Genomic DNA, 16,609 nt, shown 5'->3' with positions numbered 1-16,609 from the left:
AATCGAACCTGGGACCTTTCAGTCTGCAGGCCGACGCTCTATCCACTGAGCCAAACCGGTTTCGGCTCAAGAGGGAACTTTTAAACAAGCTTGCTAACAATCTTGAATTAAAAGGAAAGGAAAATACTATGTATTTTCTACACAATGCTTTTAAATTTAAAGTAAATTAAGTTTTCAAAAAAAATCATTTCCCCTCAAAATATTGAAGTTATTGCTGCATTGTCTTCCAGCTTCCTTCACTTTGTTGCTGAACCATCTTTTTTTTTAATGTTTTTTAAATATATTTTATTGATTTTTTACAGAGAGGAAGGGAGAGGGACAGAGAGAAACATCGATCAGCTGCCTCCTGCACACCTTCTACTGGGGATGTGCCCGCAACCAAGGTACATGCTCTTGACTGGAATCGAACCTGGGAACCCCTCAGTCCGCAGGCGGACGCTCTATCCACTGAGACAAACCGGCCAGGGCTGTTGCTCAACTATCTTATTCTCATGGCCAGATCCGTTTTAAATCTACATCTTGGTCAGCTGGGACGTATAGAATCCCCCTACTTCCTTATAGGTGGCGCTGCAGACAAGGGCAAAGCGGAGCGCGCCCTGCTGGAGCAGGAGAGACTTTCCACTAGGGGGCGTATTGCGTGGGTGCGGTGTCTCGGTGAGCCTTACGCAACGTGAGGGGCGGGAACAATTCTCGCCCCGCCCCCTCCATCTGCAGCGCGCTCTGATTGGAGGAAGGTACCATCACTCGACAGGGCCGTTGGAGTAGGAGGAAGAGGGCCCTGGCCGAAGGTGACGCTGAGGCGGCGGATGCACGGAGAGCAGAGCCGACCGTCAGAGCGAGCCACAGCGACACTGCGGACGCTCTGCCCGGTCCCTCTGCGGTGAATGGCGGCGGGATGGAGCACGAGGGGAGCGGCGGCAGCGAGGGGTCGGCCGGGCTCCTGCAGCAGATCCTCAGCCTGAAGCTCGTTCCGCGAGTGGGCAACGGGACCCTGTGCCCCAACGCCACTTCTCTCTGCACCTTCCCAGGTACCGGCGGGCGCCCGCGTGCTGCGCTCCCCGCCGGGGCCGCCCGACGGTGGGCAGGCGCCCTTCCCCATCCCGAATGCAAACTGGGTCCCGCCGCCCCGAGATCTGGGGGCTGTTTTCCTTCCCCAGGGGAGGGTCCCGCTCCCTCGGCCGAGAGCTGGGGGCTCCTGCCGGCCCCTTAGACCGCTCGGTCCCCCCAGTCCCGCGCTGGGGGCGAGGTCGGAGGGCGCGGCCGCGGGTGTACCCGTCCATGGAGGGAGCTGGGCCAGCACCCGAACTAGTATTGCTTTTTGGAGTTTCCAGACGCCCGAGTTCAGACTTGAACTCGACAGAGCCCCGGGGGCGGTCATCTCCGCCTTGTTTAGGGCGCAGGATGCGCCTGGCCGCTTCCGTCCGCGCCGGCTGCTCGGCGTTCGCCGCTCGACGCCCAGCCGTCCCGGCCAGACTGAGGGGCAGTCGGAGCTGACACTTGCTTTGTTTCTAGCCCGGTCTCTTCCCTCGTCGCCAGGAGGTTCCCTGCCGATCGCTCGCACCTCCGCCCCACTCCTCCAGCTTCTCTTTCTAGGAATCACTTTCCGAGACTTGTTGCTGAGTCTCCGGCTCTCGTGCTCGACACCGTTGGCACAGCTTCTTTTTAATTACCCAGTTCCCCCTCCCCGCCACCCCGGACCTTCTCCCGATGGGAGGGCTTTTCATATTTATAATACCTACAAGATAGCTATCCGCGCGCCGAGAGCCGAGAGGAGAAGTTACTGGGGAAAGGCTCCCGGGGGAGAGCGCAGGGAGGGTGTGTGGGAGCTTAAGGGGGAGGAGCACACTGGCGATGGAAGGCTGAGGTTGGGCTCCCCAGCTAAGCTGACACCTTGACTTAGGAAAGAGAGCGAGAACGGGGCCGGAGACCTGCAGAGGAAGGAGGATTGGGTTACTGACTGTAGTTATAAACAAGGCATCTGTGATTTTTTTTTTTTTTCATCCACTGGGCAGCGACTGCTAGGCGCCATTCAGTGGACACCGGGGACTTGCCGTGTATTACCTGTCCAGTATCTTTGCGGACAGGTTTGTGAAATAGCCGGTGATGGGACAGATGCAGATGTTAGCTTGAAATCATGCCCGAAAGGGCCCGAGGTCACACTGACAGTGATAATATGGCATTCTGGAGACGCTGCCCCCCCAAAGTGAAAGGCCCATGCAGTCTGGAGGCAGGCACGACAGGACCAGATTAGGTGTTTTTCCCCCCCTTTATTTTCCCAACTCTTTGAGAATTTTCAAACCTATTGAAATAATAGTATAATAAATACCCATATGCCCTTGACTGAGATTTGTTATTCATATTTAGATGCTTTTGCTTTCTATATATGTGCAGAGTCATTTGAAAGGAAGTTACAGAAATGATGGCACTTGATGCCTAATACGGTAGCATGGATCTCTTATTTTTTAAAATGTGTTTTTATTGACTTTTAGAGGAAGGGAGAGCAAGATAGAAACACTGATGTGAGAGATTATAGATCTTTTAAAACAAGGACATTTTATGTCGTAGCCAAAAAAAATTATATATCACACCCAAGAAATTTAACATTGATACACTATTACCTAATTATGGACCTTATTTAAATGTCCCCAGTTGTCTGAAGAATATTGTTTGCAGTTGTTTTCCTTTTTAAAAAAACATTGATTTTTTTACAGAGAGGAAGGGAGGGGGCGAGGGATAGAGAGTTAGAAACATCGATCAGCTGCCTCCTGCACACTCCCTACTGGGGATGTGCCCGCAACCAACATACATGCCCTTGACCGGAATCGAACCTGGGACCCTTCAGTCCACAGGCCGACGCTCTATCCACTGAGCCAAACCAGTTAGGGCGTTTTTTTCCTTTTTTAAAAAAATTTAGGATTTAGTCAAGGATCATACATTGCATTTAGTTGTCATGTCTCTTGAGTCTGGTTGAATCTAGAACAGTTCCTTCATCTTTGTTTCAGTTTCTTGAGATGGACGTTTTTGAGGAGTCCAGGCTAATTGTGTCTCACTTTTTCCCACAGTCTAAATTTAATTGTTTCTTCATCGTTACATTCAGATTTTTGGTCAGCCTACTACCTCACAGATGATGTTATCCACTTTCCAGTGCATCATATCAGGAGACATTTAACGTCTGGTGAAACAGTGTTTATCAGATCTCTCCACTGTAAGGGTACCTTAATCCCTTGATCCTTTTTTTGTTGTTAATTCTTACCCAAGGATATTTTTCCATTAATTTTTAGAGAGAGTGGAAGGGACAGAGGGAGAGAGGGAGACATAGACATTGATTGGTTGCCTCCTGCACACCCATCTGGGATGGAACCTGCAACCCTTTGGTGTGAGGGGCAACACTATAACCACTGAGAAACACGGCCGGGCGAACTTTAATTATTTTTTAAATATATTTTTATTGATTTCAGAGAGGAAGGGAGAGGGAAAGGATGATTGAAACATCAATGATGAGAGAGTATCATCGATCAGCTGCCTCTTGCACGCCCCCCAATAGGGATCAAGTGTGCAACCTAGGCATGTGCCCTGACATGAAATAGAACTGTGACCTCCTGGTTTAGGTTGATGCTCAACCACTGAGCCATGCCGGCCAGGCCATTTTAAAATTAATACATCATGTGAGGTGATACTTTGAAATTGCAAATTTGCTGTGCAGTCTGTCTGGCTTTTAGTTGCCTTTTCTTTCTTTGAGAAAATATTGAGATGACTAGATTTGGGACAACACTTGTAACATTACCTCACATTAGAGAATCTGTAGCAATGAGAATTGTTTTGCTTTCAGAAATTGTTCTGAAGATATTAAACTGCAATATGTACTTGAGCTTATGGGTACTTCTATGGAGATATAATTGGAGGTGTTAATCACCAGGGAGCATTCATTCAGCAATACAGGTTTTCCTCACTATCTGAAAGAGTTCCTGTGAAGCCCTAGCCAATTTGGCTCAGTGGATAGAGCAGTGGTTCTCACCCTTCTGGCCCTTTAAATACAGTTCCTCATGTGGTGACCCCAACCATAAAATTATTTTCGTTGCTGCTTCATAACTGTAATGTTGCTACCGTTATGAATCATAATGTAAATATCTGATATGCAGGATGGTCTTAGGCGACCCCTGTGAAAGGATCGTTCGACCCCCAAAGGGGTCGCGACCCACAGGTTGAGAACTGCTGGGATAGAGCGTCGGCCTGCGGACTGAATGGTCCTGGGTTCGATTCCGCTCAAGGGCATGTACCTTGGTTGTGGGCTTCTGGCCCTGGTCGGGGGCATGCAGGAGGCAACCAGTCAATGGCTCTCTCACATTGGTGTCTCTCCCTCTAAAAATCTTCTCTCTAAAAATCAATGGAAAAAATATCCTTAGGTGAAGATAAACAAACCAACCAACACATAAAAAGGGTTCTGAAAACTTGCTTAGGCCGAAATGGTATGAAGTGGAGAAGTAATCACTTTAGAGCAGGCCTTGCTAATGGATGCACAAATTACATCAAGATAAAGCACAGATGCTCACAGACAGTTCAAAAATATGAGGACTTGATGCCGAGTGTAGTTCCTGGGGAAGGAACTTGGTGTTGCCACTTGCTGCTCCTGGTGTGTGCTACCTGCAATAATGGCTCACCGCAAAGCAAACACTGAACACTGTTTTTGCTTTTTTTTTTTTTTTTTTTTTTTTTGGTAAAAGTGAAAATCCTCTTTGAATTTCTTAGGCTAGTGAAAACTGGTCTTTCGTCAAAGCAGAGTGGCAGAAAGTGAACTTTTGTGCATGTTTTTTAGCAGAATTTTTATTTATTTACTTTTTATTTTTATCACCTGGGGATATTTTTCCACTGATTTTTAGAGAGAGTGGAAGAGATGGGGAGATACACAGAGGGAGAAACATCCTGCACATGTCCCCACCAGGGCCAGGAATTGAGCCTGCAACCCTTGACCAGAATCAAACCCGGATCCTTCAGTCCACAGGCTGATGTTCTATCCACTGAGCCAAACTGGCTGGGGCAGAAAGTGAACTTTTAAAAAGCAGGAGATCCCTGTACACATTTAGCAAAGTGCAGGCTCTGGGCTGGGGGTGTTCACATGCATGTACCTCAAGTTGATCAGAATGTGATAAGCAATTACTTAACCTCCCTGCTATGTCTCATTTTTAGTTGGAATAATGGATACAATAGGTGCATGAAGTTTGAGCTTGCTGACAGTGAATTTCATTCATTGACCTGGATCTGAAATAGTTCCTATTTTGGCCCCACTGAAAAGGTTACTTGTATTTAATGCTAACTCAATATGGCAAAATCATTGCTTTGAAATATTCTGTGGTTTTATCAGGAAGTTTTGAATTTATTTTTTTTAAACCTGCATTTGCGATTTAACCATTTAGATTTCTGCCTAACCCTTCCTTACCCTGAGTTGTTCAGATTTCTTTTGTTGTTGCCATTTAAAAAAAATCTGAATGCCAAGAAAGGCAGACCATTTCTTTATATCAAGAATGACATTAGCTTTCTGAACACATGGATTTCATTAAAATCAATGTCAAAGTGTATCTTGTGATAATTAAACTAAAATTGACTAATGTTGGGTTGTTGGAGTGCTGGGATCAAAAATGGGCCACACTTGGAGCAGTTATTTATTCATGTATTCAAAAAATATTTACTCGGTGCCTGTACATGCCTATTGTTTTTTAGGCACCAAGTACAGATGTGGTAGTGAACAAAACAAAGGAGCTTTTATTCTAGGGGGTGAGAGAAAAGAAATAAACAAAATGTAAAAGTGTGGAAAGGAGCAGCTGGTGGTGAGTATGAGGCAGGGTAGGGGGATAGTAAGTGTCGGGTCTTGTGTGCCCAAGTGGAACCTTATTTTACATAAGGTTGGAAGCCCTTCTGATAATGCCATGGAACCAAAATCTGAGGAAGTGAGGAGTGAGCCCCAGGGCTGTTTCGTGAAGAGTATTCTGGGTGAGGGCACAGCAGGTTCAGAGACCCTGGAGTAGGAGCTTACTTAAGAAACATAAAGGAGCCCTGGCCAGTTTGGCTCACTGGATGGAGTGTCGGCCTGGGGACTGAAGAGTCCCGGGTTCGATTCTGGCCAAGGGCATGTACCTTGGTTGCGGGCACATCCCCAGTGGGGGTTGTGCAGGAGGCAGCTGATGGATGCTTCTCTCTCATCGATGTTTCTTTCTATCCCTCTCCCTTCCTCTCTGTAAAAAAATCAATTATATATATATATATATATATATATATATATATATATATGAAAGAAACATAAAGGAGACCAACCCAACACTGTGGGTAAAGCAGCAGGTGAAGGGAGGTCACATCCCAGGGACTATATTGGAGGGTTTTGAGCAGAGGAGGGATCTGACTTGCTGTTGTTTTTAAGTGTACAATTCAGTGATTTTTAGTATATTTCCAGAGTTTGCAGCCATCACCACAAGGAACTAGAGAATATTTGTATCACCTCAACGAGAAACCTCGTACCCACTACCACTGACTTCCTGTCATCGTGTGGAGAATAGATGAAGGTCAGATCAGGACAGACAAGATCTAGCCTTGCTAGAACCAAGACCATTGTGGTGAGGCAGGCCAGGGAGATACACTCAGGACTCAGGAGTGAGGGGAGAGTCTGTCAGTAGTGTCAGGTGAGGGGTGGCAGCCTGCAGTTGGTAGTCCTGGTGGGCAAGTCATCATTGTTAGGGAGGAGTGGAGGGGTATCTAGGAAAAGCGCACTGTTGTCCTTTACTCTCACACTACTACCATACTCACAACACTCTGACACCAGAGGTGTGGGTTTTCCACATCAGCTAATTCTGTGACATCAGTTGGGTGCCACTACAATTCAATTCAGTTCTGACCCTGTCTACCTGGAGTTTGCATCCGATCCCACAGGTTAAGGGCTCGTTCCACAAGGCTGCCTCCACCCCCCACTTTCAGACCCAAACAGAAGTCCAGGTTATCGTGTGTGCTTCTGACCGACTAGCTATAAAACAGAGGTTCCTAACGTCCCTTCCATGGTGTGATTAATTTTCTAGAGCAGCTCACAGAACTCAGAAAAACAGTTTACTGCTAGATGACTAGTTTATTACAAAGGATATTAAAGGGTACAAATGAACACCAGATGAAGGAGATAAACAGGGTGAGGTCTGGAAGGAGCTTTTGTTCCTGTGGATTTGGAGTGGGCCATCCACCCAGCATGGAGATGTCTTCTCCAACCCAGAAGTTCTCTGAACTCTGCACTTTGGGCTTTTTATGGAGGCTCCATGACATAGGCACGATTGATTATTAACTCCACTTCCAGCCCCTCACTCCACTTCCAGCTCCTCTTCCCTTTCCAAAGAATGGGGGTGGGGTGGAGCTGCATGTTCCAAGCTTATAATCGAGGCTTTCTGGTCACCAGCCCCTATCCAGTAGCCCACCAAGAGTCACCTTGGGAGAACAAAAGACGATTCTGGAAATTCCAAGAGATTTAGGAGCTGTGTCAGGAACCAGGGGCGAAGACCAATATGTATGTACGTAGGTATTATTTCACTAGGGAACAGATGGTCCCCTGGCAGGTCAGTGGGATTCAGTAAGAGAGGGGTCTCACAGTGAGCATGTGGGGAGTTGCGGGCTTTTGGGCAATTAGCATCAGTGCAGTCCAGCATCAGAGTTGTAGGACAGGGCAGAACTACAGTTCCTGGGAAGACTTATGTGGTCTACTTAGAACCTCAGCTTCAGAGGACCTGGATGTGTCCAGACAGTGTGACCTGGAACATTAGGTAGAGTGGGGCCAGTTGAAAGGATGGCTAAGTTGCTGAGCCTCACTGCCCACTTGGCTTAGGCTTCTTTCATTTCTGCTCATCGGGTCCAGGTGGCCTTGAGACCTTCCTTGGAATTTAGGTGACTCAGTTGTAGATGTTATAGGGCCAGGGAGCCAGCCATTACAAACCCCTTTAGTTAATAAAGAACTCAACTAAAGGATTCTACAATCTATGTGGCTTTTCTCTTTAACTGAAATGTCTGTTTGAAAAATAGATTTTGTTTGCCCTGGCCTGTGTGGCTCCATTGGTTGGGTGTCATCCCGTGCACATGCCTGGTTGCAGGTTCAGTTGATCCCCAGTAGGGGGAATACAGGAGGCATCCGATCAACACTGATGTTTCTCTTCTCTAAAAATCAATTTAAAAAATCTTTAAAAAAGAAGAAAAATAGATAATAAGTTCCCTGTAGGTAGAAATCTTTGTCTTTTTATGTTGTTTTTCTTTTCACTGAAGTGCCTGGCTTATAGAATGGGCTAAATAAGTATCTGTTGAATGAATGAACTCTTAGTTTGTTGCCACTGTAACAACTTATTCCAAATTTAGTGTCTTAAAACAACACAGACTTATGATTTTATAGTTCTGGAGATCAGAAGTCCAAAATAGGTCAGCAGTTCTGTGTTCCTTTAAAGGCTCTAGGAAGAATTGGTTTCCTTGCTTTCAGCTTCTAGAGGTACCTGCATTCCTTGGCTCTTGGCCTCTTCCTCCATCTTTAAAGCCAGAAGCATCTTTGGATCTCTCTGACTCTGACTTTACTGCTTTCCTCTTATGGGGACTCTTGTGATTACATTAGGCCCACTTGGAAAATCCAGGCTAATCTCTCAAGATGCTTAATCTAATCATACTTGCAAACCCCCTTTTGCCACACACTCACAAGCTCTGGGGATAAATATGTAGACATCTTTGGGGCCCATTTGTCACCAGTGCTTAATCTGATTTCCCCTTATAATCTTTTATTACAGACTATTTGATTTATACTTCAACATCAGGAAGTGATGTGACTTTAGCTGCCAAAATAAACAAAGCTGATGATAATGCACTTGATTTAAACCGTGAACAAGGAAATACTGAGCTATATATAGACAAAGATTTTTGAGTGTGTTGAGCCAGGGAAATAAAAAGTAATGTATGATAATCAATAAATAGCTATTAGAGAGCAAATTAAGGTGCAGTAGATTAAAGGGAAATCACTTAGTGTTTGTTTTGTTTTTAAAGTATTTCATTGATTGGGGTTTGCCTTTGCTATTAGAGTCTTATAATCCATCCATCTGAAAAGTGTTTTCTAAACTACTACTCATCTAATGTAATAAAGCCGTTTTTTCTGCATGCAGTGATTTAAGTGGCACTATGTAAAACATGCAGGCACTGAGGTAGCTAATGGATGTAGCTCAGGGCTGCAGGGGAGTGCTTCCCCCTCAGAAACTCGGAGGTGCTGACCTGCTATGCCAGACCTTGTTTGCCAAAAGGCCTTGCAGCTTTTAGGAAAATTGAGGTGCGGTTTGGTAGTCTAGCAGGTCCCCTGGGGCAAGTCTTGTGCTCCAGAGTGAGACCAGGTGAGTGTTGCTGTGTGAGTCTGCTCAGGCTGCTGTTACAAAATACCATAGACTGAGTGGCTTAAATAACAGACATTGATTTTCTCACGGCTCTGGAGGCTGACGTCTGAGAACAGGGTGCCAGCATGGCTGTGTTATGGTTGGGGCCCTCGGGTCACCTTCTTGCTGTGTCCTCACATGGCAGGGAGAGAGAGGGGTGGGGAGAGGCTACAGTACAATTGAACTAGAGGTTCAGTGTATGAATTTTGATGGAACACGTTCAGCCCATAGCAGTTGGGTAGCACACCTAAGTGTCCAGACTCACTTTTATGGACGTTAACTTAGAGTGTCTCTGGCAAATCTAGGCTTCACCTCCAAGTCCACTATGTGGCAGCCAGTAAGAGGACAGGTGCCAGCAGCCTTGAGTTGCGGCAGAAAGCAGTGCTTATCTCTAAAACTTGGGGAGCTCCAACAGGGCCCAGAGCAGTGTTAGGGCAGTGGCGGCAGCCAGCAGCCAGCATGGCAACTGCTCTGCATCTTGGAGGCAGATTTGCAATCCCATTTGCCCACCCCGCGACGGTGGTATTCCTCGTGCCTTCACATAACTTAGTTGGCACATTGGGTGGTGGTATGGAGGTCAGAGTCTGGTAAGGACTGGGATCTAAGGTGGGGTTAACTGCTCTGGAAGGGAATCGCATGGTACTGCACTGTATCTTGGGGATAAGCTAGTGGTGGGGTGGCGTACAAGGGGGCCTTAGGCTGGGGGCCAGACTGCTCTCACTGAGCCAGGGTGCAGCAGAAGCTGCCCAGGCAGGAGGGATTTGTGGGTGTCAGAGCTCTAGTGGGTGCACTTTTATTGGGGAGGAGCAGTATCTGGACACCAGACATTGAAACATCTGGAGCTGCTGCCAAGAAGAGAGGGCCAGTCTCCTGGGCAGTGGAAGCAAGAAGAGCTCCCAGCCCAAGGCTGGAAAAGCTATAGTAGTGTAGGTTTGTTTCTGAAGAGGACACAACTCAAAGAGGATTCGGAATCCTGCCTGCAATTTCTGATCAACACTGTTGACTGGAAAGGTTTTTTTCTTTGTAGGGGAAGGGCAGTAATAAGTAAATATATTTTTTATATATTACATATATATTATTTTTATGTTATATATTTAATTTTCAAAGTTGGGACACAAGTGTTTAATTACTTTATATTCCATATTGCATGATTTAACATCTTTTAACAGAATTTGCAAAAAACCATCAATTCAAATACAAGTAAACCAGTTTCAACAGTTTTATAAAACAACTAGTGACCCGGTGCACGGATTCATGCACATTGAGAGGAAAATAATTAGAAGAAATATTTTAATATTGCTATTCGCCCTTTCTCTATAATAGAAGTGTCAGAGATGAAAGAAAATTAGTAAAATGTACATGAAATATTTGCACCTGGCTATAAAGCAAATTGGGTTCCTGGGCTGAAGAAACTCCAAAGAGGCTAGTCCAGGGGTGGGCAAACTTTTTGACTCGAGCGCCACAATGGGTTCTTAGACTGGACCGGAGGGCCGGAACAAAAGCATGGATGGAGTGTTTGTGTGAACTAATATGAATTCAAAGTAAACATCATTACATAAAAGGGTACGGTCTTTTTTTTTTTTAGTTTTATTCATTTTAAATGGGCCGGATCTGGCCCGCAGGCCGTAGTTTGCCCACGGCTGGGCTAGTCACTAGGGAGAGGAAGCCGGGCATTGCTATGCGATGTCATTACCTGGCACCCACAGCAACCGTTTCCGGGCTGGGCTGGGCTGGGCTGTAGGCCACATTTTACACAATGGGGTCTTGGCAGAGTTGGCTGCGATTTGGTGGGGTGGTGGCAGGGCCTGTGTCGCACTTGGGGAAAGACGAGTGTTGCTTTGTGGTTGCCAGGTCCATGGTGCCGTTTATTTTTAAATGGCCAGTGTGCCTCATGGCAGCTCCTGTGTTGCGCGCCTGCCCCCTGGTGGTCATCACGCATCATAGGTACCTGTCAGATGGACGAACACCTAGCCTTTTATATATATAGATTCTGGCCCTGGCTGTTGTTGCTCAGTGGTTAGAGTGCTGGCCCATGCACAGAAGGGTTGTGGGTTCAATTCCAGGTCAAGGGCATGTACCTCCCTTACAGGTTCAATTCTCTCCCCCACCCCCACCCCCTATCCCCATCAGGGTGTGAGCGGGATGCGAGTGGGAGGCAACCAGTCGATGTATCTCATGACTATGTTTCTCTCCTCTCTCTCTTTCTCCCCCCTCTACCACCCCACTTCCTTGCCCCTCCCTTCTACTATCTCTAAAAAAAAAAAAGTGGAAAAATATCCTCATTCTTCGGGTGAAGATTTTAAAAAACAATGAGCTTTGATATCCTAAAAGGAGGCAGTGGCTTGATATTTATTGCACTGTCTTGAAAATGATTGTTGAATGAATATAATTGTACCAGAGGCCTGATGCACAAAATTCGTGCAAGGGGCTCAGTCCTTGCAGCCACGGTGGCTGCCTTGGTCCTTGCAGCCCTGGCTTCATCCGGAAGCTCATCCAGATGGTCTTCTGCTATTAGGCTGTTTGGTTGATTTGCATATTATGCTTTTATTATTATAGACTAGAGGCCTGGTGCACGAAATTCATGCACAGGGGGGCGGAGAGGGTATGCCCCTCAGCCCAGCCTGCACCCTCTCCAATCTGGGACCCCTCAAGGGATGTCTGACTGCCCGTTTAGGGATGTCCGACTGCCCAGTGTGGGATCGGGCCTAAATGGACAGTCAGACATCCCTCGCACAATTCAGGACTGCTGGCTCCCAACCGCTTGCCTGCCTGCCTGCCTGATTGCCCCTAACCGCTTCTGCCTGCCGGCCTGATCAGCCCCTAACCACTCCCCTGCCAGCCTGATCGACCCCTAACTGCTCCCTTGCTGGCCCGATTGCCCCCAACTGCCCTCCCCTGCTGGCCTAGTCCTCTCTTGCTGCCCTCCCCTGCTGGCCTGATCCCCCCCAACTGCCCTCCCCCTGCTGGCCTGGTTCCCCCCAACTGCCTTCCCCCTGCTGGCCTGGTCCCCACAACTGCCCTCCCCTGCTGGCCTGGTTCCCCCCAACTGCCCTCCCCCTGCTGGCCTGGTTGCCCCCAACTGCCCTCCCCCTGCTGGCCTGGTCCTCTCTTGCTGCCCTCCCCCTGTAGGCCTGATCTTCCCCAACTGCCCTCCCCTTCTGACCATCTTGTGGCTGTCATCTTTGATCACATGGGGGCAGCCCTCTTGGGGCTGTTGTGTGTTGGAGTGATGGTCAATTTGCATATTACTCATTTATTAGATAGGATAGCTTTCCAGTTTAGGAGACCGGATGGTAAAAAAGCTAGAAAAATCAACAGGCATTGATTGCAATGACCTGTCAATGAATTTACGCTTGTAACTTCTTATGGGAGGGACATTATTTAGGGCAGTTTTCAAATCTCTGGGGGTAGTTTATCAGGGATTGGTAAAGTTTTTCTGTGAAGAGCCAGCTAGTTAATATTCTGGACTTTGTAGACCATGTGGTCCCTGTCACTGTTTCAGCTCTGCTTTTGTAGCTAAAAAGCAGCCATAGACAAGACTTAAATGAATGGGCATGGCTCTGTTCCAGTAAGACTTCATGTACTAAAACAGGTGGTGGCTGTAGTTTGCTGGTCCCTCTAAAACCATCAATATTTGGATACTTGACTGATGAACCTGCATTGCAACTGACTGGCTTTGAGAGTGAATGACTGGGTATAATGACCACCCCTCTGTAATGACTGCACTGGGAAAGGCAGTGATTTGTGACCTTTCTTTGCTTTCCCTTATAGAGATGTGGTATGGTGTGTTCCTGTGGGCACTGGTGTCCTCTCTCTTCTTTCATGTCCCCGCTGGATTACTGGCCCTCTTCACCCTCAGACATCACAAATATGGTAGGTTCATGTCTGTAGGCATCCTGTTGATGGGCATCGTGGGACCAATTACTGCTGGAATCTTGACAAGTATGTTAGACATTAAAATATCAGTCAAAATATTTCATATGATTTAGTCAATTTCAGGATCCATTTTAGAAACATGTTTGAGTGGGATGAAGAAAAAGAATGGTCTTTAACCACCGGTCTTTTTTTTTAAAGTATTTTTTAAAATATATTTTTGTTGATTTTGAACCATAGACTCCAACCATGACCTCCAGGTTCATAGGTCAACACACAACCACTGAGCCATGTGGGCAGGGCTATACTGTTTTTTTCCTCACCCTCGGGCCCCCATATTTGGCTAATATCTTTGAGTTCCTCAGTCAGGTTTTCTCTTGGTGGCTTCAGGGAAGCCGTTGTTCAGCTTTGTGAGGTACATCTGACATAGGTCACCAGCAAAAGAAAGATATTTGCCTTTTGGAAGCTATTGGTCCTTCCTCATTAGCTGTCACTTGACTGATAGCGTGGAAGGATGGTTGATCACTTCCATTTGGTAGGTGGTTACTTTAAGGATGGAAGAATAATTCCAATGACAAGAATTCTTGTTTTAAAAAGGACTTGGTTATTTTTTTCCTCTCAGGACTTTCTGAATAAAAAATAGAGTAACATTCATATTATAAATTATTTTTACCTGTTTTTTTTTCTTGGCTTTTCTCATGTCACCAGGATGAGAATAAGTTTAAATCTTTTAAAGCTCATAATTAAATAGGAATAGCATGTATATTTTATATAAGTTAAAAAGTATAAGAAAGCAAAGATAAAAATCCTCCATTTCCACATCCCTAAATGATAATCACAGTTTGCATTTGGGTATATACTTGCAGACTTTTTTCTGGGTATACATGTAAAACATAAGTATATTCTTAAAAAATAGAAACATAATATTCCTACTAATTTGTAACTTTATTTCCCCTGTGAATTTAAACCTTGGGCTTCAAGCAGAAATCTATCTCCCTTTGTCTCTTTGACTGGAGGGGGCTTTGGGGACAAAGTGGCCTCTTTTCTCTGTGTTCTGTAAATGGTGAAACCTTTGTGATAACACAGGAAGGAGGCCAGTTTCTCCTGTCTGCAGAAAGGAGTTTCCGTAACAGGCCTTACCCAATATTTTTAACTATATCAGTTGTCTTCAGAGACCCTCTGCTCCAGTTTCCTGACTGGAGTACTGGCTTTGAAGACCTGTTTCAGATTTCTCATCAGTAAAATAGGGGTAAACACTGCCCACCTCATATGCTGTGTGTTGATTAAATGAAATAATGTGTCTATAAAATATTTAACATAATACTAACACATAGTAATTATGCAGTAAATGTCATGTTTATTTCTGTCTTTAAGATTTTATGCCTAGAGTCTCTGTTTTCTTCTCATGTTGTTGCTCCTTCTATAAGCTTTTTCCTTTCTTCCCATCTTCATCATCCAAATCCCACTTTAGGGCCCAGTTCAAGTTGCTTTGGCTTCTTTCTATCCAACCAACTTTTTTGGAGCTAAATTATAAAGGGGCCTAATGAAACATGTGCCTCTCAGATGTTAGTAGCACAGTATTGTATGCATTGCTACTGGAGGTGGGCATTTCAAAGTCATAAATGTTCCAGAAAAGCAACACAGGTATTAGTTAATATTGTTCTTCTTAAAACATGTTAATATACGTTCAAATCACATTTATAAACTGTGTGGACATGTGATTGATACACTGTTTGTTTTGAATCATTAAAAATCTCTTTCATGCTTATGCTTCTGTCTTGTGTCCCCAACTAGATCCTATGCACTATGAAAATAGGTATCACACCTTACAAAACATAGAAATACATAAATATTTGAGTGAACAAACTGGGAATTTTGTTTGGAGCATTTGGGGGAGTCATCTGAAAACTTTGGATCTGTTCTTTTTAAATTAATGAAATCTTGACTTTCTTGGTAGATGCTGAGTATCTTCAGCAACTCAGATGTGTACCTGAGTAGATACTCAGTTTCTAGGGAGTAATAGTGAATAAAATAATAAAAACGATTAATGACATAGGGAACAGAAAGGAATCCCTGAGTATCCCTCCCTTCACACCCTTTGAATTAATAGCAAATTTATAGGCTTAGAGTCCTCTCTTCCTTCTTGTATCCCTCTCTTCCCTGCTCCATCCATTTCCTGAAGGGAACTCTGAGTATAGTAGAAAGTGGAGTGGGGATTCCCTGTGGCTTCTCTTGAAGTATTTCTTGCTCAGTCTCATACAGAAAATTCTTTGTCATTTATTGCCAAGAATTTATTAGGTACCTGTTAAATGCATGGGGAATAAAGAGATGTTTTTGAGTTTGTAATCAGATCATATGTAAGTTGCAGTCTTTGTGATTTGGGTTATGACTTCCAGATGGTTTTATTCACTATGTCCAGGAGACTCTTGGTTTTAAGGAGTCACTTTTCAACACTTAAAAGCACATGTCACTAAATTGCAAACCTTATAAGGAATACTTAAAACGTAGGCTAGTCAGCAAAAAGAATAGGGAAAACAAAACATTTCTATAATATTTAAATTTTAATGTAAAAATCTGGAACATTTTACTTATAGTTGAATTTTAAGTGCTATTAATATAATATCATGATTATATTAATCTTGATTTTTCTTTAACACTTGAATTTTTGAACAGGTGCAGCAATTGCTGGAGTATACCGAGCAGCAGGAAAAGATATGATACCATTCGAAGCCCTCACCTTGGGCACTGGACAGACGTTTTGTGTCGTGGTGGTCTCCTTTTTACGGATTTTAGCTACTCTATAGCATACACCCTTATACTATGACATCGAACCTAAGTTTTAAAGAATCCGCAGAAAGAATACAATAAGGAAAGTAGTGTTTTCTTAGTTCTTTAAATGGAAGCAACTTGGATGAAAAAGTATGTGAAGAGCAGCATCTCAGCCTTTTCTTCAATTTGAAGCTCCAAGGAATTGAAGCTCTTTTGGACTCCTGTCGTTCTCAACCAAAACAAGTCAAGTTTTATTTTGTTTTGATATTTAAGCAGTTTCACAGGTGCACCTTTACCCAAAGCCAAGGCAGCGGTGCTTCTGGGTTAGCAGTCTTCACACTGAAATGTACAATATTCTGCGAGAAAATGCAGCGTTGCATTTTTTCAGAAAAACTATGGAAAACATTGGTTTATTTCTGAGCAGAGCATAATGTACTAAAAATCTTATTTGATCTAATCATGATTAATATTTGCAGGCTCGTCTTTTGCTACATCTCATGATAGTAAGTGCCAAATAGTTTTGGTTGAGTATAGCTTTGTGAGCAAAATTGGTT

The 16,609-nt window shown here is 44.8% G+C and overlaps 1 protein-coding gene across 2 annotated transcripts; it reads left to right on the top strand.

Annotated features, from left to right (window-relative positions):
* Positions 1–755: 755 nt before the first annotated feature.
* TMEM170A (transmembrane protein 170A) lies at positions 756–16,609 on the top strand. 2 transcript variants are annotated; one of them, XM_081108112.1, is made up of 3 exons: positions 756–1,028; positions 13,185–13,286; positions 15,960–16,609. In XM_081108112.1, exons 1-3 carry the CDS (start codon positions 896–898, stop codon positions 16,088–16,090), a joined length of 366 nt encoding a protein of 121 aa, XP_080964238.1. In that variant the 5' UTR covers positions 756–895; the 3' UTR covers positions 16,091–16,609. The 2 variants fall into 2 exon arrangements, with proteins under 2 accessions (XP_080964238.1, XP_080964237.1); XM_081108111.1 differs by having other exon boundaries at positions 765–1,028; positions 13,185–13,355.

The sequence above is a fragment of the Myotis nattereri genome (assembly GCF_964212035.1).
Source record: "Myotis nattereri genome assembly, chromosome: 15".
NCBI lineage: Eukaryota > Metazoa > Chordata > Mammalia > Chiroptera > Vespertilionidae > Myotis > Myotis nattereri.
This window is presented reverse-complemented; position numbering and strand designations above follow the sequence as displayed.

What these genes read in the sequence shown, in the direction of transcription:
- TMEM170A (XM_081108111.1), top strand. Translation starts at nt 896, where the DNA reads ATGGAGCACGAGGGGAGCGGCGGCAGCGAGGGGTCGGCCGGGCTCCTG. An exon ending in TTCTCTCTGCACCTTCCCAG is followed by an intron (nt 1,029 to 13,184) that starts GTACCGGCGGGC and finishes TTTCCCTTATAG; the next exon opens with AGATGTGGTATGGTGTGTTC. An exon ending in TACTGCTGGAATCTTGACAA is followed by an intron (nt 13,356 to 15,959) that starts GTATGTTAGACA and finishes ATTTTTGAACAG; the next exon opens with GTGCAGCAATTGCTGGAGTA.